Here is a 23,777-nt window from a genome sequence, read left to right on the forward strand (position 1 = left end):
GCTGCAAAGGAGAGCTCGTTTCATGCCTGATTGAGCAGCCGTGTTCGCGACAACGAGAAGTGAATTTGACTCCCGCTCTAGTTTAGAAATCACGTAGTGGAAACGGAGTGGGCGAACTGTAACGTCACGCGGAAACGCAGTCGCTTCTTTGTAGCTTCTGGCGTTTAAACGTGAGCCTTATGGCAGAAGGGGTTTTTTTTTGTCGTTTTTTTTTTAACAGCAAGTGTAACAGTGTGAAGCTTTAGTGCGCTGAAATCTCGGTGGCGGTAACGGCCGCGTTGTGAGCTGTGTACTGCATAGTGCCATTGACAAATGCTTTCAAAGGAGAGTCGTGAAGAAGTATTTATAGAAATAAAAGTTCTCTGTTGCATTTTGTGGTTTCGTATTGAACAACTAGATGCGCCCGCACGGCCTCGATATCCATGTAGCGCACCCAGCCCAAAACGAAATATCTGTTCGTTGTCAGGTCAGTTTTCCTCCTTCACGGCCGCCGTGTTTCGCAAGCCTTTGCAGCCACAGTTACGTCATTTTGGCGAAGAACACGTCGAATAAGCGCTCAGTTGGCGCACGTCGAGACTTCTATCGCGTGAAGCCAATTTTAGAAGAGGCGCCGCATGTGCAAGACTGATATAGGGGAAAGCGCATGCGAGTGCTTTTGCATCTGCGCGTACGTTATCGAGCGTCGTCAAGTTCGTGTCCCAGCTGGTCTGAGCAAAACCGACGAATAGTTGGTCGGCGCTGTGTTTGCGTAGCAGTTTGGACATTGACCTTCTTGAAAGAACGTAGGTGGTGTTGTGTAGGTTGTAGAAATAGCGTCTTGTCATTAGCCGCATTTACATGAATGCAGCACTGGTGCGTCACATTTCCAAGCACATTTGGGAAAGGCGATGCGTCGCCGTTTACATGTAGCGCATTAACTCTCCCGAAAACGTAGCGCCACATGCGCGAGTCGACTCGCTCCGGTTAATCTACTCTCGCCTGGCGCAATAATGCGATGCGCTTTCCTAGCGCATTGCCGCTGTTTACGTGAATTCGATGCGCTAGGAATGCGATGCGATTCGCCACTGTCGCATTCACGTGAACGCGGCTGTTGTTCGCAAATGCGTTTTTGCTTCTCAGCAGATTGAAATACACATCGGAAATTCTGTCTGAGAAAGAAGTTCAAGGGAACAGCATGTTTCCTTCGTTAAGTCAACTTCGCTCAGTTGGCAGTGTGTTGCGATCCGCTGAGTAACAGTTGTGACTTGCGAAACTTATGAAAACTCTAGGATTCTATTCGTTATGACCCCGGGTGCTGTATGCGCAGGTTTGCAACGTCTCGCTGTTGTAATACCGCTGGAGCTAATACCAGCATGACAGTGAAGCCCGGCACGTAAATAGGTAGCGCCACTTTTCCAAGATGGAGGCGTAAAAATGGCGCGTGTGCACACACACACACACGCATATATATATATATATATAATATATATATTATTGCGGCAAGAAATGACGATTTCGTCGCTAGTTGCATTTTTCACATTGAACGAGACACTGCACACACCCTCCTCGACCCCTCACCACGTTTATTGTGCCTGTTTTGTTTTGACCATTGTCACGCGTTCGAAGGCACGAAAACGCTTCCTCGATAGGTGGGCGGGACCATTGTGGGCTCTGGCACGCGAGTAGGGTCATCGTCGGCAGTGGAGGTAGCGTTTCAAGACGACGAGGTGTGCCGGGTGCGCGTGTGCCACCGCCCGCTCTGTCTCGGCCTGAGCAGCCAACGGCGGCAGTGTCAGCGAGAGCGAGCCCCGCCGGGCGTGCGTGCTATGTTTAGCGTTCGGGCCACAGCGACGCGGTCGCGCGTCTACGCTTTCCTTCGCGGGGCCCGGCGGCGTCGGTGCTGCCTGGACGCGCGTGCTCGTGCGCCCGCCGCTCCCGTTGTCTGCACGAGGAAGCGTCGGCCGTGGTTGACTGACCTCGCCTCCCTAGCGGCGGCGGGCTCGGCCGGGATTTTGCCTCGCGCTACTCGGCTCTTACACTGCGCTCTTTTTACGCAGAGCATACACGCGTCGATGGCCCTTGGCGCCCGACTTGTACAGCGCTCCAATCGCTCCCGTTTCTTTGATTGGATACATTTTACTACGCCACGCGGCTGCGAAGCGATGTGAGTCCGCTTCGAAGTGAATCTATCTGGCTTTGGTCGCCATAGACTGCCGTCGTGGAACATTGAGACCCCCCTTCCGCCCCCCCCCCGCGCCTCCAACGACTGGCAATCTATTCTCGTAGCCAGTGACACCAGAACCCGATGCGGTACGGTAACGGTTGCGCCGCCCACCCACACGACTAAAGTCCCTCCATCCACGCGTGACCTCCGTTTTCTTAAAGCATGTATGGACAGACAAACAAGTAAACGAGCCGAGTTTCCCTAGCCACTGTAACTCTGTGATGTCTCACTAGGTTGCACAGCAGCCTAGGAAAAATGAAGACGATTATGGCTTTGTCATTCACCATTTCCAAAACGGATAGTGGGGCGTATCGAATATGTAAAATTAGCATACGTGTTGTTGAACGTGTAATGGTTTGAGGCTCCTGAAACTGCAGGTTGCGTTTGGACTTGTTGCAAGTAGGCGCTAAATCTATAATCTGGTGCGCGTGAATAAGTGAGTGGGCTTCGTAAAGCCAAAGAACTTGCTTCCCGCTCCCCTGTAAGCAACCACGCCCGAGCCGTTCGATCGCTTTTCTCGGCCATGTCTGGAAGGCGGGGTATTAATCGACCTTTATGGGAAATCTTGCGACGCCCCGCAGCTGCCGCGTAGCTGACTGCCAGTCGTGCATTGTTTCGGCCGGTTGCGCTGCTTCGTTAAGCGAGCGTAACGGACCGGTTTAGATTGGGATCGGGCCGGCGTTGTCTTTTAACCAGGCATTCATTGGACGTGGAGGGGCCACCCCGCGTCAGCGGGGAACAAAGCATTTTGTTGTCCTTGGGGGCCACGCAACCGCGCATCCTTTGACAAGACAGAACCAGTAACGTTTTGGTTTCGGATCTCTCCCTGTCGTCCGCGATGAAGGCGCACTGCGAACAAAAGGGGACGTGGCCGCTTTGATTTCTTCGCTGTTCGAAGCCACTTGGCGACCCAGTGAACGGAGCTTGTCTTGGACTGGTTTTCAGTATTGACAGTGTTCGCTTCTGATGTTGTTTGAGACAGCGTTTTACTGCCAGTCAAGGGCTCTGAGGTCGGATTCCACAGTCAGTTGAAACTGCAAAGTGCCTGTGTACGAGCCGCGTTCTACTGCTTTCTCATCTTAATCAGTAGTCGCCACAAAGCACCGAATCGTACAAGCACGCAGGAGGATGGCTCTTAGGGACGTCATGCTAGATCAACGGAGAGGAGAGACGATTCTACCCGTCATGAGAACTCACATTTACTGAAGAACTGCGATCAAGCCACGCCGAGGAACCCGCTCTTGTCTAGGGGATCTTCCAGGGAACGCAGGCCCTCTCCCTTGCTGTCGTCTGTGCGGCCGCGGGCCTCTCCCACAGCCAGGTAATTATATGAGCGAACAAAAAGAAAACAACGGCAGGTGCCGCTTAGGTGACGCTCGAATCAAGTCCAGCGTCGTGGTGTGAATTGCAGTCCTATTATGCAGTTTCTGTTCGTCGCGTTACCACCGAGTCGGGCTACTCGTCCTCTACTATGCTCTGCCCATTTCGTTACCAGCATAGTGTTTTTGACCGTGGCTCAGAAAGCGATCGCGGCAGCAGTTGTGGAGTGCGGTTCGCGGCTACTTGGTTGCGTGCGCACTTTGATTTCCTTCGGTTATAACTAAGCTTTTGCCGTTAGTGCTCTCTCTCTCTCCGAGTTTACGCCGTTCGCTTCGAGCGGCCGCAGAACGTCCTTGCGGTGTGCGTACGCACCTGCACCGCCGGAGGCTCGACCGCCGCCGATGCGCGTCGGCCTCCGGAAATCCGCCCGGCCTCTTCTCTCGCCTGCTTTTCCCGCAGCTGACACGGACCGCACGGTCGGTGTGTGCGCGCCGAGGGTGGTAGGAACGCTGCAGCGTACGTTACGTGTCTGCCGCTGCGCGGCACGCCTGGCCTACCCAGTGCCGGCCCTGGTGGCTGCTGTTCACTTCGAGCCTTACTTCTTCCACGCGGTTTTCTTTCCTCTAAATTTTCATGTTGCTCCCCTCCGCGCTGTACAGACAACCTCGGAAGGCGGAAGTGCGCGCCGCCGAGCCGGCCCTGTTTCTCGTCAAACCGTCCGTGGCTGCTGTCGCCGCTATAAGTTGCCCGTCGGCCTTTGTGGGGCGTCCACTGGGCGCGCGTCGAATGTGCAAAGCGCGCGTCGTGTTATCGACGGGCTCTGTTTGTTTTGCTGCATGCACCAGGGCACGGCCGCTCTTTAAGGAACAGCAATTGTGCCTTGTTTGGAGCGAGCGCGAGTACGCATCTACGTTTGAAACGTTCAAGTTCTATGGCGGGATTAAGTATACCGTGTTTCCCCGCTAACTTTAGCGAAGCTGTTCAAAAAAAGAAAAAAGAATGATTAGAAACACACGGTGCAATGTACAATTCTAAGAACCACCTTTGTAAGATGTACACTGTACATGTTAAAATCTATCTTGCACAATGTCTTCTTTTTTGCTTTGCTTTCGCTGAACAGCTTGGCTAAAGCTAGCTACGTTGCCGGTAACTATATACTGACCGCCAAAGGCAGGCTTCTTCTCAGACACGAGGCCCCTCTGTGCAGACCTCTTCGAATCTCGCCTCTTCTCCTCCGTATAAAGTTGCCTGAAAGTTCGCGACTCGAACCACAGTGCGACGTGCTGGAAGCGATGTGTTATGTGCATGACATAAATAGTGTGAACACTTTCGTCTGAGATGTGAACGTAACCCGCCGTGGTTGTTTAGTGGTTATGGTGTTGGGTTGCTAAGCACGAGGTCGCGGGATCGAATCCCGGCCACGGCGACCGCGTTTGGATGGGGGCGAAATGCGAAAACACCAGTGTACTTAGATTTAGGTGCACGTTAAAGAACCCCAGGTGGTCGAAATTTCCGGAGCCCCCACTACGGCGTGCCTCATCAGAAAGTGGTTTTGGCATGTAAATCCCCATAATTGAATTTTGAGTTGTGAACGCGACAAGCGATACCCATGACGCCCCAAAGACGTTTTGTAGGGTTGTGTCCTTTCCATCCTCCACCCCACCCCCTGACGCCTTAACTTTTTCCTTAGTCATTAATCCATGCGAAATACCAAGAATAGCGTTAGTATTGTCGGTTTAGGACGTGATGTCTCGAAGGAGGAACTATATTCGCGGACAACCTTCTGTGGCCATAGAGAAAGCTGTGGCATACTGTGGCTGTGAAGGGAAAGCTACGGGGGAGGCAAAGCGCGCACAAGTGAGAACGCTCCTGGAAAGGGTCCCGCGTTTTAATCCACGTTAGGTTAGGCTAGGGAGGATAAACCGTAGACAACTTATTAGCAACAGTTAATAAAGACAGAACAGACCACGGAGTGTAAAAGTTTACTTATTTTGTGCCTTTTCTCTTCCGCGTCTGGGCAAGCGCGAAGGCGTTGCACGGGAAAGCTGCGTCGATTCAGCGTATGTTCCGAGCGACCAAAAGCACTGTCAGCGCTGCCGGACTACTTCGCGCGGTGTAACACATATGCAGCAGCAATGCGCCCATAGCTTTCCCTTCATAGCCACAGAAAGTTGTCCGCGAGTACAGTGCGGTGGCCTAAACTATCGGCCTAGTAACGGCTCTTTCGTTGCTCTTCTGTTAGCTTGCTTTCTGACTGGAAGTCTTATCGTGCAAGTGTCGACAAAATCGTAATCCGTGGGTTACGCTCACACATCTATTAGCCACTGCGTTTGTGTGATGACGTAGCAATGCGACGCGTGCGTCAGCGTGTCGCTGTGGTTCCTGGCTGAAGTCTGGCCGCTACGGAGAGCGGCGTCGGAGCGAGTGGGCGTGATTTAACCTGGCGCTCATAAATACCGGGAGCGCAGTGTGAAACCGTTCGGACGTAATCGCACGGGCGTCGACCGGCCGGTCGGCGTGCAGCAGCGTGGCCTCCTTTGGCGAGAAGGAAATCGCCCCGAGCTACCCATCTATCGTGTACCGTGTTGCAACCGTCACTCGCTCGGCGAAATGCTATTAGTTGTGGACTCTCTTCTTTCTTTATGTTGCTGACGTCTGCGTCCCTGGTTTCCCTGTTCGTATGAAATTGTGTAGCAGTGCAACGCTATTCGAAGGCGCCCGTTGGACTGCTGTTAATGAGGCGATAGCAGTGTTTGTTTTATATCGCCCCCATGCAGTGTGCTTAGCAGTGCGCAAAAATGGCGCATTTTCCCGTCGTTAGTAGCCGGGACGCTCTTTTTCTTCTTCTCTTTTCGCAAGTGAAAGAACTGCAGCAGATAGTAGTGTGCTCGGTCCTGGTGATCGTAGCCTGGTTTCGTCTTCGCTAAGTTGACCTCCGAACGCTCGCTGTCCTCGTTTCCCCTCGCAAAGCCCAGCGTCGGCATGCATGCACAGGCAAGCCATTAATACGTCATGTAATGAAGGATTTTTTAACGGTCCGCTACCTACGATAATGGTTCTTATTTTGACACTACGGGGAGCGTTCGCAAGTCATTGTGCCCATCAAATTCAGCTGCAGCTGATGCAACGTTTTGAACGTCCGGTTTCATTCGTTCTGTGTATACGCTGTGTCGCAGACCTTCCGTTGTCCCCGTGTTTTCGAATCCTGCTACGTTTTGCCAGTGGCCCAAGAATTATAACTGGCTGTCTGCGGAGTAAGGATCGACGGCGGTGGCTGTCTGCGAGGAGTAAGGATCGACGGCGAATATCTCAGCAACCTTCGGTTTGCCGATGGCATTGTTCTATTCAGCAACAATGCAGACGAGTTACAACAAATCATCGAGGACCTTAGCAGAGAGAGTGTAAGAGTGGGGTTGGGGGGGGCGGAGATTATATGCAGAAGACAAAGATAATGATGAATAGCCGGGCAAGGGAACATGAGTGTAATCGGTTGGCGCACGACAGGGGTAATTGGAGATCGCAGGGAGAGCCCTTCGTCCTTGCAGTGGACATAAAACAGGCTGCTGCAGATGATGATGATGATGATGATGATGACCCATCGGTGTGTTTTGTGTTTCTCTTATTTCTTTATCTCATGCATTCGCACGTCCGTGTAGTTGGATTCCTGTGCTCCGGCGTGGTGTTTGGGCTACTAGATTGTGGTCCGTAAAATATAGGCGCTTTGTTCTTTCTTGTGTACACTGCCCATTCAGCGCATTCGCCTGCGGTTACGCACGCCACCACCGGGTGTCCCTGTCGCCCACGCGTTGTTGTTCACCGGACGCGCATGTATATGCACCGTCGGCGACGCCGACGCGGCCTCCCCTGGAGTGAGCCCAACTCCGTGGCTACCTCAACTAGCGTGAATTTGTGGTGCGCGCAGCCTGTCACAGCCGCCCGCTTCCAAATATACGAATCCACCCCGGCGCCGGTCGCCGTGACTGTTGGCGGCGGCGGCCTGACGGGACGGGAAGACGGGAGCGTTCTGTCGCCGCCGTGAAAGGGCGTCCTTGTAGGGCCCGGAAGGCGCCGCGGTAGACATCTTGTTCGAGACTTGACCGATGAGGAGGCCGAGCTGCGGCGCCGCGTGCTGCGCCTGTTGCGTCTTTTGTTTTCCGGCTGTTCCCGAACGAGTTATGCTAGCACTGGGCTCGTGAGGGAAAGGGTGGGCGGCCGGCGTTGTTTCCTTCGCTGGTGCGCGCGCTTTTGCGAGCGGAGAACGAACGTGTAATCATCGGGCTCCTGTATTTTTCCCAGCGACAACCGCCGCTTCGGCTAGGATGAGTGGCATGTGGAGGAAAGTGGCCGTGGCAACTGTCTCGCTCTTTTATTTATTTTTCTTCTAATGTTTGCTGCTCGTTGACATAGCCGATAAAAGCGGAGATGTGAGAAAGGTAGCGGAAAATGGCCATGGTCTTTCTTTCTAAATACACCGCAAAAGACGCCAGTCCTTTTCTGCCTGTTTGGGGGCCACTTTCATAGTCATTACCTTGCAGCTCGAACGTTAACGTTTTTCTGGATGCTTCGTGGAGGTTCGCTCCTCAATTGCGGCCCCAAAGGGGTCCGCTTTCTGCTCGCGGAAACCGTTTCCAGCCGTCCTTCGACGCCGGGTGATTAGCAGGGAGGGATCATCGGATGTCACTGGTACGCCGTCGTTAACGCATTAAGGTTGCAGCCTGTTTCTCGATGTTTGGGTAACGTGTCGACGGCATTACAAACGAAAAAAAGAAATTAAGGAACGTGCTATGTACCGTGGTCGACTTCGCGCTTCAAACAAGGGGCTCCTTCGTAGCAGATAAACAAAATGTTGTTCAGAAGGCATTCGTGCGCGCGCGCAACGAGTCGGTATTCATTCGTTCACCCGTGTGAAAAACACAGCGCCGTCTAGCTGGCCGTCGCCGCGCATGCCTTTTCTTTTTCATTTTCTTTTTTGCGGCTGTGTCCGCCGAAGTGAATATCCGCGCCGACCTTTTCTCGCAGCATTCTGACGCCCACTGCGTAGTTTCGCTTGTCGAGGCGATATTGTGATAACCGGCCGCGCTTTTCGGCTCGCCAACGGCGACCGCCACTGCTGACGTCGGCGAAAGCGCGCGAAGAGATGGAATTGCGGACTCGCAATTTTCTGGGGTGTCGCAGTCGACGTGTATCGTTTGAAAGCGTTCGCGCGTTGCCTACAGGAGCGAATTAAAAGCACCTGATGAGATCGGAAGGTGGGAGGCCATATTTTCGTCTAAGGCCGGTATTGAGAGTCGCACTGGAGCGGTAGCGCAATTAAACTTGGTTGTGCTGGATTCCGCGAACTGCGGTCGAGTCAGAATGCATTAATTGTTGCGAGATACTCGAAGTCCCATCCCGGAGGTGACCTTTATGGAGCCAGTTGTAGCGGAGGTAGTTCGCGTAGATCGGCATTTCGTGAATGATGCTGCTACCCGCCTAGCGCATCCAGTATGGGCACATCACCGGGATATATCAAGCCCGTTGCCGCGGCTGGCGCCCGGGCTGTTTTGCAGCGTACGCTGGGCACCCCCGCCGCGCCGGGTGTTTTTCTCCACGTCGCGAGCAACAGCGGCGGAAGGCGCGACGGAAGTGGCGCACGCGTGGCACGCGCCGCGTGAAGCTCTGGCGTCATCGGCTGTGTGACGTTGTCGCGCCGTCGCTGCGTTGTTGTCCTTCCTCCGCGCCGCTTGCGCCGTAAGCGAGCAATTGAAACACACCGAGAAGTTTCTCGACGCTCGTGCATCGCTTCACGCACACATAGCAGTCGCCGGTCTTACCCTGCTGTGGATAGATCCAAGCTACTCAATCCTCCAGAATTAAGTGCTACCGCTCAGCATAAAAAAAAAAAAAGCTGGACTAATCGATTTTCTATTTCTATATAACAGCACATCTGGTAGCTCATTGTAATGCGTGGAATACGGCGGCGAGACGGAACCGGAAATAACGTGACCTGACTTAAGCTCGACATATTTGCGAGTAACGAAACCCAGTAAAAGCTGACACTCGTGTGATGAGGTTATGATGAATGCGACCTCCCACAACGGTCGCCACCGCGTTTACTTTAACGCAGGCGTACAGCCCAACCCGCACAAATCTCGACCTTTCAGAGCCACGCAGTGCCATGATCGACGCCCAGATTTTTTCTGGTCAATGTCGCAACGGCGAATAGGCAACTGCTGCTGCTGCTGCCACCATATAGGAGAGCTTTCCTAGAGCTCGACTTCGGTGCGCTGTGTACTTCCCGTGGCAAGTGTGGTGCAGAGGTCTGACGTCAGCGCGAAGAGCGTTCTCTCGGGACTTCCACGGTAGGCTGCCTCGATTTCCTCCTCGCCCGCCGCTCCGTACAGAGTGGAGACAACCGCGGCGTTTACTGCGGCGTTAGGCACGCGAATGGCGTTCGCCGTAGTAGACGCCTTCGGAGGATGCCGTAGGGATGCGTTGCCGGCGCTCGCGTGTGTCCGCCATTCGTGTGCCCAGCGCCGTAGTAGACGCCATGGTTGTCTCCACCCTTAACGGAGCGGCGGGCGAGAAGGACATCGAGGCACTCTATTCCACAGTAAAACCTCTGAAAAAAAAAAAGTAGCGCCAAGTGCACCCCTTCGCCTCTGCCTCCTCTCCTAGGAGCTGCAGCAGCCCCTCTGTAGTGGCCACAAGGAAGCTACGGACGGCGAGAGCCACGAGCGATATATGTCGCCTTGAAGAAGACAAGTCCACTTGTCGAAACGTTGGCTCCTGCTCTCACCTTGCCACCAGCACGGCTGGGCTCGACTGGCGCGCGCTCGCTATGTGCGGGAGCTGCGTCTTCGGCGTCCCAGGGCCTCGCTGTCGTTGCATCGGCGCGCGTGCTGTGTCGCGAGCGGACATTAAAGATGCCGCTTGCTCGACCTTCAAAAAGCGCAGTTCTTCGTGTTTGAAACCATGCGATTTCTCATTGTCGCCGAGCCCTGATGTCCATTTCCAGTGCAGTGGCACAGTCAGGAGCGCCATTGCTTAATGCGTCTGCGCGAGCGGCCCTGCTTGCTTACGGGGACGGTTTTTGCCAGTATAAACGTTTAGCTGACTGAAAGCTTCTACACCTCACTTCACACATTGACACGTCGTACGCCTAAAATAGCGGACAAGGGGTAACCGCACCATCGGCACAAACTTGCGAGTTTAAAGCCCCCCCCCCCCCCCCCCAAAAAAAAGATTCTTCTTTAGGGGCTTTATGTCATGCTTCTAAACACAGTGCGAGTATCAGTGTAATTTGACTTATTGAGAATACCGCATATTTTTACGCTTTCAAACACGACAAAAATCCCACCACTTGCGTCTACATATATTCCATCGTCATACTCAACGTTGCCTTTTCGCATTTTTATTTCTCTCGAAAGTCTACCACTGCACCGCTCCGAACCGCACCGTCCTGCTGTTCCCTAGCGGGACAATTGCACGAGCCCGTCTCCCCGGCCGAGGGCCTTGCTCGACGGGCGTCGCACTTCTACTAACTTGATTTACAATCTACAAAACGCACGAGAGAGGAGTTCTCTGCACACCGACACAAATGGTGCTACTTTAGTTCTTTCCCAGAGGCTTTATTCCACGGCGTCGCGGCCTCTGTGACTTTGCCGTGGCGCTGTGTTATGGCTTCCCAGTATTTCTCTCAGCCATGCTCAGAGTTTGCACTTGTCACTCATATCCAATGAACAGTGTCGAATCGTCCTGGTGTGTTCTGCTGGCCAGTTAGGTGGAGGCGGTCTCGTGGTCGGTTTAAAGCGCGCTGGCTTCCCGCACGACAGCTTATCTGGTGTTGCGCCAGATAAGCTGGCACGGATAGCGCTTATGCACTGCCGTCTACGCCACCTGCTGCAGCTGATGTGTGCTTTTGGCGCTCGGAAACGGGAGCGTCCGGCGAAGATAGAGGTTTTTTATCGCCCGAGGGGGTAACGGCGCGTTTGTGTTGCGTCCCGCGCGCGCCGATTGAAAGGGGTTTTGCATCCACGTGAGCGCACTGTTATTAAAGCTGTGAGGTGGACCATTATAGTCCGTTGTACACGTTTCCACTGTTCTCTGCACTTGCATATGTAGTGTAAGCTTCAACAAGATGTTGCATGGAGGGTTGCGTCGGCATGTATGCAGTCTTGAAAAACAATGCGTACTATAAGGATTGAAGAAGACAGATATGATTATCAGCCGTAGCGCTTTTTTTTTCTTAGCTCTTTCAGGAATTGCACTTTATTAGTAGGCAGTGAAATTATTTTCTGACTCGTATGTTTACGCGAATGTTCCCAAAAAAGAGCCATGTTTTTCAAACTTAGCAGCAAGCTGTTCAGTTAACCTACTGAGTGTGCACACCCGTGTGCTTAGATTTAGGTGCACGTTAAAGAACCCCAGGTGGTCAAAATTTCCGGAGTCCTCCACTACGGCGTGCCTCATAATCAGAAAGTGGTTTTGGCACGTTAAACCCCAAATATTATATTATTACTGAGTGTGCGGCGGTACAGTATGTCGAGTATTCTGCGGCAAAGGTACTTTGCGACAGAGCTTGTCGTAGGAGTAACCAAGCAAATTGAACTTGCGAGTTGCCTCAATGCTTTCAACGCTATGTCCCGTGCTATTCACGCGTGTTGTGATGGTAAAATTTTATGACCGGACTAATCCTGTTCGTTGATGCAAGTTTTTGTAAGATATATACTGTTTACTGCCCATTTGTTCAGAACTGTCTCGGTGTTGAGGAGGGAGGGTATAGTTGAGGGAGGGGACAATAAGGTTCAGGTTCAGATTATCGTGAATATCTCGAGTGTTCTCTAACAGTGCTGCTTTCTTTCCTTTTGCGCAGCGTGGAGCGTGATGCCCTTCGAGAGCGGGAGCGGCAGGCCCGCGCAATTCGCGCGGGTGTGGGCGGAGGAGAGTCGGGAGGACATCCCATCTTCAGGGCCCCCATCAAGGTATGTGACGTTCGTGGCGTCCAGGTATTAAGTGTAATCAGGGCTTACTGTTGTGGACATTTTGCAGACTGATCAACATGTGTATAAATTGTCGACCCACTGGGTGAGATTTATAACCCTATAATGGATTTTCAATGGTTAATGTACCCATGTAGCCTTTCCCTAATCATTTTGAATGAGCCTTGCTAGTCTGAACTCGCTATTTTTTGCATGGATTCTTCTGTGAGATGGGCTAGTCTGAAGGAAGCTTTTTTTTTATAGGAGGCCTGGCAAGGAATTTCTTTCTTATTAATAAGAAACAGTGCAGGCATTATATTGTAGATACAAAGTATTCTTTGTTGCTTTTACTGCTTGAAGTTGTCACAAGCTACTACAGAAAAAATATGTTGTTTGTGTTGGAGAATTCAGTTTTTTAATTGGTATGACTGATCAGGTTCAATAACTGGGCCTTTTCCCACTTCACTTGCAAAATTGGTGATTTGCTTGCACACAGGAGGTTTTAAAATGTACCGAACTTTTGTTGACTTTTCCTCTGACTGTGACACTTATCACCTCTCTGCCCCACCTTTCTCACTTGTCATCGTCTGTGGCACAACTTATGTGTATGTGCCATTTGTTACCTGGATGACATCTGAGTTGCTTCTGCTTGTAATTTCTGCATTAACTGGGGGAAGAGGTTCCTGTACAATATTGCGCCTTGTGACCTCTTCCTGTACATTGAACAGCTATGTTGCTTTCTGGCCTTGCAGTTCGTTCCACCATAGATACAGTTGCACAGGAAGATATGGTATACATTAATAACGAAAGAGCCTGGTGACACATGTGGCAGCCGTAGTTGATCGCACACAGGCAAGCAGGTGGTAAAGAGAGAATGTAATGGAGCACACTTTGTTTCTTATTTTTTGTAATATCCTGCAGACAAGAACTTTGTGACGGTAATGGTGACAAGTGCAATAAGCGTTCATAGATTTGCCTAGTTTATTGACTGTCCGTCTCTTCATGCTTCATTTTATGTGTAGAATGACTTGCTGCTCATTTTAGCAGGCTTTTAAAATGCTGTAAGCGATATCATGGCAGGACTAGTACCATAAGTCTATCTTTTATGAGAGCCAAAACTTTTCATGGTAGATCTCTAATCGCAGAAGAGTATTTGTTGTTGGCTTCTCAGGAAAGGCTGGAACTTGAGAATGTTAGCCTCATGCAAGGAAAAGCAAGAGGTCTGTGAGCATTAATGCATAACTTGATGGCTCGTCTTGCTTGCCTGTTTGCAGGTGGATCCGGGCCAGGAAGATGAGCTGTCCAGACGGATCAAGAACACCTTGGGGGACTTCAACCAGGTGCAGCGACTCCTCTCGCATGATCCCAACCACCTGATAGGCATCTCGCGCACCAATGCGGCCGCGCAGGCTCGGGCGCCACCTGCCGTTAGCAACCCCGTCAATGGCAGCAGCAGCACGGCCTCCACGTGGAATGGCAATGCCACCGGTGGGTGTTGCTTGCCGTTTTCCATGCACCGCCATTTGAGGGAGGTTGGCACACTGCAGAAGTGAACCGCATGAATTGAAGCAGAAGCCTGTTTTTTAATTCCTTTTAGACATTCTTACAGCATTAGACTGAAGGTGCACGCAGGGGACCAGAGATTCAGCTGCATGTAATTATGTAGTTAAGTTTTTCTAGGTAGTGTAAAATTACGCAAGGTTGCTGAAGTTAGGGTGCTTGTTTTCAAGAAGATTGTCATGTTTTTGTGCCAGAAGGTTGAAATTTTAAAACATTAAGAGTGACTGTGATGACTGTGAGTGACTGTGAGAGAGGCATGTGATAACACACATGCCTTTCGTCACTTGGAAGTATCAGGCTCGCAGCGTTAAAGAAAGGAAATGTGGTCAAAACAGATGACGATTATTGTTGTGTGGCAAAATACAACCCAGAAGGTGTAATTTTGCTTAACAATGTTGGTGTACTGGTGCCACTCACATTGTTCAAAGGTTCCTGCTTAGTTGATGCACTTAACATGCTGCTATCCATTGATACATTTTAATGAGCTCGCAATAATGTGGACAAAACATGGTAAGCACATGATGCTAGCCCAACGCATATCAGTACTTATTAAGAAACAGATGCAGTCACTTCTTGTCCATTCTTATAATGGAAGCCACATTGTTTTTTATCCTTGTAATATTTAAAAACTTTGATGGAACTGGCATCATTTTAAAAATTTTATAGCATCAGATGTTTTTCAAACATTCATGCGCATGAAGAAATCTTCAGAACATGCCAGGAACTTTTCAGCAGGATGTATGACGAAACCAGATCAAGTGAATTATCCTGTATGTTGAATGTTTTATAGTTAGTGACGGACACTCATGTAAAATAACTCCCTTAGGACGAGTTGGAGGTTGAGCATATTAAACTCTGCACATCTGCTTGAGACATTGGGGTTTTGCCCAACACTTCACGAAATACCTTCTGGGGATGTTGTGTGCCAGCGTTGTGCCAACATTGAGCGAGGTGGACTGACTAGAGCACATATCCGCAGTCTACCACATCGAAAATTCGATTTCTCTGTGGCACTGAGAAACGGTTCAAGTCACACGAAAAAAACAATTACTGCCTACTATGTGCAGTTCTGTTTTAAATGATTCCTTGATCTCGGGCTCCTTTTTTTTCTCTGGAGATAACAAATTTGCATACCTGACAACGACATTGGTCATATCAAGCTACCTGATATATCAAACTGTTTTTAGTGCATAAGCGTGTTCGTTATAACCGGGTTCAATGTGAAAAAGAACGCTCAGTACAGTGACAAATGACACCAAACAGAGCGTTTCCAGAAGTAAGGGGCGCATCATTTTCCACTGGAGTATTGCCATCGTGGCTCTCCAATTCGCTTGTGTCGAGTTGTGCAGCCCTAATCTAGACTTGTTAACATGTTTGCATATTGAAGGAGTTGCCTATGGATAGTGTGAAAATAAGAATGGCAAGACTAGAAATGCAGCGATACAAGCACACATATTGAACTGAGTTTGCTCACAGATTACCTGCTCACAAATATATATGCTCTATCAAATTCATGTGTGTCACTTATCAGTTTTTATTCATATTCCACATTCCCAGTTGTTTTTACGTATTAACATGTCCAAGGTAAGTGAAAATAATGTAACAAGTGGAGATGAAAAACATTCAAATCAAATCTTTTTTTTTTTCTTCAAATGAAGTCAAACAAAAAAGGAAACGGTTACATTTTTGTTTTACAGACAATAATGTAAGTGAGACAGGCACATTTGATGGAATATATTTGTGTGCATCTGTTCTGCAGACAAACTTGGTTGTGTGTGTGCACCAAAATTGTTGCAGTCCTTGTATTGCCATTCTTATTTGCAAGCTATTCATAAGTGACCGTGAGCCTACACATGTCATTTGAAGAAGTCATTCAAGCAGCTCTCTTCTGTAACATTATTTGACCCAGTGTATCTTAGTATATGAAAAGAAACATTTGTTTTTCTGCTCTACTGTCTGATGTTCATACGTAAAAAGATTATGCTTGTATGTGACGTGAGAACAGTGCATTTTTGTTTTAAGAAGTGTTCTCCTAAAGAAAATCCTGAAGTCGCCGTGTGGGGATTTAAGAGTACCATAAAATTAATGACAAAATATCCATGATTGAGTAAGCATGCATTTCTTACGTTTAAGCTAATTTCAGCATTGTTTTCTGACATACTCAGTGCACTGCTCCGGACATAGGCGCACATGTCATATTTGACAAATGGCACGTCGAGCTCCCTAGAGCGCCATTTGACCAACATGCCCTTCCAATCTATCTTTTTAGACTTTGAGGATTCATTCGATCATGTAAGCAGGGAAGAGAAGGGCAAACAAGTTACATGCTACCTTTAATTATTTTGGCATGTTTTGTAGCACTTTCAATAGCAAGGGTTTTTTTTTTTTTTTCACTTTGTGAATGGCATGAATGTCTAGTGTGCAGCAAACAGCCACTATGGGGAACTTAATTTGCAGTCGTAGCGAACATCCACATCATAAGGTACTACTTCATGTGCCTTTTGGATGTGTGACTGAATAAGTGCCCGTTTCTCTGTTTCTTGCAAATATCTATCAATTTTAGGCGTGGACATTCACAATATATTATGATATGCCTTGTGCCTACAACCTGCATTGTCAAAACATTGTGCTGTAAGGTATCGTGGTCACTTGCATGATACATTAATTTTGTTTTTACATTGCTCCACAGTGAAACTAGCAACTGACAATTCGAGTGTTCCACTTGTGTGTGCCCATTTCTTCACTATCTTTTGTTCATGTAATAAGAAAGCACAGTTGCTACTGTTTAACAACTGGGGTGCTGTGCCACAAGTTTAAACAGTCCTTCAGGGACAATGTTCTGACCACCTTACCCACAATTATTGTTGTTGCACTTAGTGATTCAGTCATTTGTGTTGAGGAGAGCCAATAGTTTCTTTGGGACAAGTACAGAGCTTGACATGTTGCATATGGGATCGGGGTTGAATTCAAGTAGATTTCTCTTGATAGGAGGACGGGTTAGGATAACAAGCTGGGGAGACAGCTGAACAGAGGTCCCAGCACCCTATGGCTGTAGAGCAGATGCAGTAGTGCACTAATTACATCAGTGGTTATGCAAGTGTGTGCACATACTTACAGATCAGCACAGGTAACATGCCTAATGATGGTGTATAATATGCAAAAACAATATTTTATTTAGTGCTGGAATTAGCATTTTAATTAGTGATAAGATAAATAAGATAGGTAGTTACAGGTAGCTACATGCAGGACGATATCTGATGGCAGTACATTTTATGCAGGAATTAAGGTAGCAAGTACCATAAAGTTCTCTTCATGCAGCTCATTTAGCAAACAGGAAATGTGTATGTATGCTTTCTTTTCATAATTGGTTCATTTTGTTTGAACAACAAAATGTCAGGGAATACAATTGGGGCTGTGTGCAATGATATATTTAATATATATGATTGCTTAGTTAACTTAGTTTAGGGGTCATTTAGCTATTTTGTACACCATTGCACAGTGGACTGTCCGCATGGTGATCAGCAGGTATAATTGGCCTTTGTACAGCAAGCGTGGTTTCTTGAAGAGCAAAAACATTCCTTGGTAAATTGCTTTGCTTTTTTCTCCAGGGTTCTAGATACATTGCAAAGCAGAGTGGGTTGAGGTTATTGTGGAATGCCTGTACAAAGCCTGCCCCTCTTTTTTTGTCATGTTCCTATATATTGAAATCAGCAGGTGCCTGAACATGCACGTTGAGAATGCATCAACATTGTGCCAGCCACCATCTGATTGAAAGCTCAAAGTATGAGTGAGGGGGGGGAAGCAGGAGTCATCAGTGCCTTGTAAAGTCTTGGCTGTCTGTGTTGTAAAGTAGGGGCGGTGGCCTTCGTCTATCTGTGTGCAGATCCTGGAGGAACAAGAAGTAGCAGCAGCAATAGCAGCAGCTTGGTGGCTAAGCAGCAGCACCATAGTAATAGTGGCAGCAGCGGCAGTGGTGGTGGCAGCGCGCATCCTGCTAGCCAGTCCAGCATTAGCACTCAACAGCAGGGTTCCTCTCACCACAGCAGCTCAAGCCACCGCTCGCACCATGGCAGCAGTCACCACTCTCACCACCACTCTCACCATCACCACAAGAAGCAGCAGCCGCACCAGCCTCCGCCACTGATGAATGGCCAGTACAAGTCCTCGTCTTCCTCGTCGTCCTCAGCGGCAGGCAAGAATAGCAGGCACTTGTCCCAGCCACCGCAGGGCTCCGGCCACCACCACCACCACCACCACCAATCAAGGGGCGGCTCTCATGAGCAAGGTGAGCGACACTCAACTTTCTTTTGTTAGTTTTACCAGGTAGGGCAGTGATTGGTACACTGATACCCGACACTCTAGAGGAGCATGGAACATCTAATTGCAACTCTTCCCAAGTGCAGGAGTGCATGAGCTGATGTGAGAACTGTAATTAAAGCGACCAGATGTCCCATTTAAGCAGGACGTGTCTTGTTTGCATGCGCAAGATTCTTCTGTCCCTCACTGCACTGAATTTTGTCATGGCTGCAATCTTGCTGATGTCACCACCACCAGTTAGACAGGCAGCGTGCAACTGCAGTGTTCCAGAATGCAATCTTCTGACACAAAGTGCTACAGAGAACGAGATGAGATTGTTTTGCCGATAAACAGGTGTTATGTGAAGAGATCCTCTTGTACAGTTGCATAGACATAAAGAACTCTCTTGGTATGCCCTTGGACCCACAGATATAAATTTTCCTAACCACATATTTGCCCCATATGCTACGTATTAGTTCTTTCCCTTACGAGTGCTTTCTGAAAAAACAGCCAAACTTTAAAGAAGTATTGAAGTAGAAAAACTGGACAGAAATTTGGCATGCAGTACTTTTCAAGGTTTCAGTGCAAAGGTACAGATCCAAAGTCCTTTAACGAAAATGTTTTTGGGCCTGTTGCATGGCTTGGATTCACTGCTGACAAACCACCACTAGGCAGCGCTAATATGGAATAGTAGTTGCTAATTGAAAACACTTTCTCTCCCAGAAGTTATGGGCTTTTGATGACGTCTATCTTCTGAGGTCCTTAGAAGCTTGAATGAACTCTAGTTGACTGTTCAAGCTTTCAGTGCAACTCTGCACGTTTTAATAGTGCAAATGTGCTAAATGTGAAGCATAACTAATTGCTACTAAAATAACTTTGTAACTATGTAGATCCATTCATGTGATTTTTGTCTGATTTTATGCCAACCTTTTGCCAGACTAGCTGTATGTTCAGCCTTTGTGAACTTGCCAACGATGTAGGTCTGTATGTGCTTTGTTCTATAAGCTTTAATGAACTCCAATGAGCAATATTAGTGAATGTGCAACAAGCCTGTTGCCCTGTAATTAGAAAGCTTCATTAAATTTGTAATATCAGGTGGCACTTTATGTCTCTTGAAATAAATTTTAGGTAGCATCTTCTCTCTTAAGTTGCCTCATTGAGCCTTGTTAGTCGCCTTTGTTCACACTAATATGTTACATCTCACAGTACAGGAAGTATTGTAGCAAAAGAAAGTGCGCTAGACTGCATTAATCTTTGCTCTACAGTTTTTTAGTGAGTTATTTAAACTGCTCCTGTTTACAGGACGGCTAGAGGATGCAGCATCAAATCCTAAGGCGAACTCCTTGCCAGCTTCAAGTTCGGCTTCAAGTTCAGCCTCCACCACGAACCCATCCTCAGCACCGTCGAGCCAGGGTCCCCCCAATGGCCTTGTCGTTAGGCCGCCTGCCATGCGTGCACCCTCCAAGGACGTGAACAATGGAAACAGTTCAGCCTCAGCACAACACCAATCATCTACAAATTCTTCATCGTCACTCACTGTGCGCACAGAGAGCAATGGCCCTGCGACAGGTAGCACCAAGTCGTCTTCATTGCCACGAAGCTCTGCAGCTGACTCCAAACCCAAGCGGCCTCTGCCTCGGCTGCAAATATCAGCACCCTCTTCAGATAGCGGGGTAAACCTTTTTTCGAAGTACCCACTCTAGTATACTCTCAAAGCTTGATCCTGATTTGACTATTTTTGGGGCCAATAAAGAAACCTAAAATAGAGGCAGCATTCACAGAGCAAGCTGAAGGGAAGAACAGGCTATGCAAAAGCCCCTTGTTGCAACTGTAACATAAGAAAAGAAGCATCTCAAAAATTCTTTTTTCTATTTACATAATATTTCATGTGGTGTTTTTGTGCATTTGTCTGTTTTGCATTTCCAAGTTCCCTGAATCTCTACCCTGTAAACTGCACTTGAATTTTTTTTTTGTTAATGATACCTTGTTGCTTTAATGCCTGTTTGGTTACGTAGCAATTATATTTCTTTTCTCGCTACTTCCTTCGTACGTGTGATTTTTTTTTAGTAGTAGTACACAATAGAAGCACGTTATGTAGTATGTCATGTATGTAGTAGTACAGTATGTCATGAACTTCAGTAAATGCTGACACTGAGACACTTGTAACAGTTAGATGTCTGGTCATTATCACTAATGTAAGTGAAAAGGATGAAGTGATGGATTGCTGATTGAGAGCCGTAAGTCACTGTGGAAAGATTAAATACATACAGGTAACGTGCGTGCAGGAACAATATGCATAGAGTAGTATGTAATCTTTTGCTTCTTATAGCATCAGTTTAGTCCCAGATGCAACGCTCTTGTCATGTATTTAGTTGCTTGAACGCAGCTATTAATAGCACAAATGGGCCTTGTTGGCAAGGTGGCCAGGTGTATCATTCCCAATAAGCATGCAAAAATTTCAAAACAAACCCTTTTAATCATTTTTGCATCCTTTAAAAATAGTCTAGGCAATTGAGTTGCATGGCGTTTTCGTTGCTGAATGCTTGATGTTAAGGCCCTTTAAGGTGCACATGCCATCTACCTATACTACAGCTACAGATGTGCTGGTTAATGGGTCTATTCTCTACGGAATTACCCAAGACAACACTACGTAAATATCTTCACTGCAACAAATATACGCCATCAAATGCACCATTCCTTTAATAAAGCGCATACCTTTCTTGAGGCATTTGATTATTTACACACATTGACAATCATCGTTTCTGGTTTCTGCAAATTGTTTTAAAAGTGAATTGTCAAGAAGGCTTGTTTTATTGGCACCTATACTGCTATGTTGAATTGAGAAGGCTACACCCACCCTACACACTCCAACTACACTGGCCATCTCTGCATTTGTTGAGCTGCAAATAGGGTGTAAGCTGAGCCATGTCATCTGGAAGACATTCTGTCAGAAAGAAGGCTTACCGATAGCAATGCTCCTCAAGGAAATGGGGTCTTCATTGATTGGTTTGGCTGCGGCTGGGGAGCGTTGCCACGGGAACGACGACACCCTGCCTCTCTCATCTGCGTGCCTCCTTTCCTCTGCCTCTCTCATTTTCGTCTGCTCTTTTGCCGTTTTCTTTCATTATTGTTGCTTGCACTGTGCTGCCAGGAGGGGCAGAAGGATTGGACAGCCTGATAACCTTTAGATATTTATTGTGGCCTGGTCTCCCCCCCCCCCCCCCCTTTCATCTGGCAGTGTTTGCTTTGAGCTAGTGCTGGTTGTGGCAGTGTTATGTTCTTGCCATCTAGTGTGCTGCTTGCCACTACCCCCCACCCCCACCCGCCACTCACTCTCACCCGCCTTTCCAAAAAGAAGAGAAGAAAAAGAAAAGAAAGCAGGAGTTGCTCTTTGCGTTGGTTTCTCTTCTTGCATGGTCTGCTGGGAATCAGATTTGGGGTTAGTCATTTAATTTTGTTTTTTCTCTTTTCTTTTTCGTCGTCTTTGGTTTTCTTTGGCTTGTTCAGAGGCTTGGATGGCCAAGTGTTAGGGAAGTGTGCATCGGGAGCCGCAGTGGGAAATTTGTTTTGGCCAACTGAAATTGGTTTGAGTGGCTTGTACTTGAGCATCTTATTTTTCAGGCTTAGGAGGCACTGAAAGGATAAACGTCTGCCGCTGATGCTAGTGCTCTGTTGGTGCTTCGACGTTTCGTTCTATGGAGGGCCGTGATGGCATGTCAAGAAAAAGCAAAAGCAGTCTCATTGGAATTGACTTTTGCATTCTGTGTTGCATCGTAGTTGCAAATGGTTATACAGTCTTGAATGACTATTTATTACAAGATAACACACTTAGGCGTAAGCTTCTGTGCTGAGATTAAGATTGACATTGCATTGAATGCTGGCCAGGCATATGATTTATGAAAGCTTTTTTTTTTTCTACATTAAAATAATGCTTTTGAAATATCGCTCAATGTATAGATCGAAACTTTTCTGTCCTCATTGATGCACTGATTTGAGAACTACGGAACACATTCGGATTTTGTCCCTCAGTTATCAAGGCAGAAAAATGTTCCATTCATAAACATTTATCTTGTCTTTATCCATGTGTTCCAGAATTCTGTTTTCATGTCTTTCAGACCGGCAGCACACTTCCGGAACTGGAAAGCATCCTTAAGGTCAGTAACCTGTGTTTGATTTCATTACTACTGTCAATAGCGCCACAGCACCAGTGCATTAAGGTCAGCGATATCGGATTTTCCTTGCTGTGGTGGACATGTTTTCTTATAAACGGTGGCCACTGGTAGTAATTCTTGCCACGCTTACCTTCTGGCCAAAGTTTTGTAGGATAAAACATAGAAAGGGCATCGCAGCTTTGCTATCAACTATTTCCATTAAATCGTTTCAAATCTCACGTGCCTGGAGGTACACTATTGAAGGCAATTTTTATCTTTAACAGTTTGTTACAAGTGTTACAAATACCTTTCTAGGTGACCCTCCCACCCCCTTTGTCTTTAGTTTCTGCTAGTAACATTGTAAATTTGTATTTGCAACCTTGCTGCTCCTGATTTCTTTATCCAGGAGATGAAAAAAGTTCCACCGGTGTTGACAGCCATTGAAACCCCACGAAAGGAAGAATGCCGGCCTTCTTTTCCTACATCGCCAGTGCAGGTATACTGGCTTGCAAACCTCCTCTTGTTGATAAACCAGAGCTTTGTAATACTTACCAGGAGCCTGGCAAAAGCATTCTTAATGTGGTCAAAAGGGCATTATAATTAAATATTAAGTTGCTATATATTTGAAAGCTTTTCTTGCGTTTTTATGTGGAGGGAAAGAATTTTGTGTACTAGAAAATGTTTTTTTGCTAATTGGGGAAAATGGCTGGACTTCCCTTTTCGAATTTCTTGCCCAAGCTCTGGCATTGATGATGTCTGCGTACATTGCGCTGCGATTCACATTGGCGACTACTGTGCAGAAGGGGTAGATGTATATTGGCATGTTTATTTTTTGCTTACTTAAAATTAAATAGAGTCATTCTTTATTGACTCTGTGGCTATCTGGCCTTGAACAGACTGTGTTTAATTATGTTGTTGTGGAGCAATCGTTACATGGATAAATGCGGTGCTCAGCAGAGTGATGAGGATGACGCTTGCGTGTGCGGCGCTTCAGTCATCTTGTCCACTGTAAACATTCTGCACACATACCTTGCGCCTATATGTCTTCTCTGTCACACTTTGGTGGACGTACGTCTGAATGTGTTGGGATAAGTTGGTATGGAAAGTTCAAGGTGTTGTTGCTTGTTTTATTTTTTTTTGTGCTTTTTCGCGCTTTCTGTTTCAACCTGCCTTCATTCCCTGTAAGAGTAGCCTAATTGCAATTCGAGGAGTGTTATCAGTTCTTCTACCTTTAACTCATTACATCTTTTGTGCTCTGTTAACATAAACATCATTCAGATAAAATTA

General features: G+C 47.8%; 1 protein-coding gene across 3 annotated transcripts in view; it reads left to right on the forward strand.

The window, feature by feature from the left end:
• Positions 1–23,777, forward strand: part of LOC142578851 (uncharacterized) — a 215,706-nt gene that overhangs the window by 101,589 nt on the left and 90,340 nt on the right. For all 3 annotated transcript variants that reach the window (XM_075688485.1, XM_075688486.1, XM_075688487.1), the window contains 6 exons: positions 12,378–12,486; positions 13,758–13,971; positions 17,927–18,328; positions 19,642–20,012; positions 22,455–22,493; positions 22,897–22,986. In XM_075688485.1, the coding sequence (XP_075544600.1) occupies positions 12,378–12,486; positions 13,758–13,971; positions 17,927–18,328; positions 19,642–20,012; positions 22,455–22,493; positions 22,897–22,986 (1,225 nt within the window). The remainder of the gene's footprint in view (positions 1–12,377; positions 12,487–13,757; positions 13,972–17,926; positions 18,329–19,641; positions 20,013–22,454; positions 22,494–22,896; positions 22,987–23,777) is intronic.

The sequence above is a fragment of the Dermacentor variabilis genome, chromosome 4 (assembly GCF_050947875.1).
Source record: "Dermacentor variabilis isolate Ectoservices chromosome 4, ASM5094787v1, whole genome shotgun sequence".
Classification (NCBI taxonomy): domain Eukaryota; kingdom Metazoa; phylum Arthropoda; class Arachnida; order Ixodida; family Ixodidae; genus Dermacentor; species Dermacentor variabilis.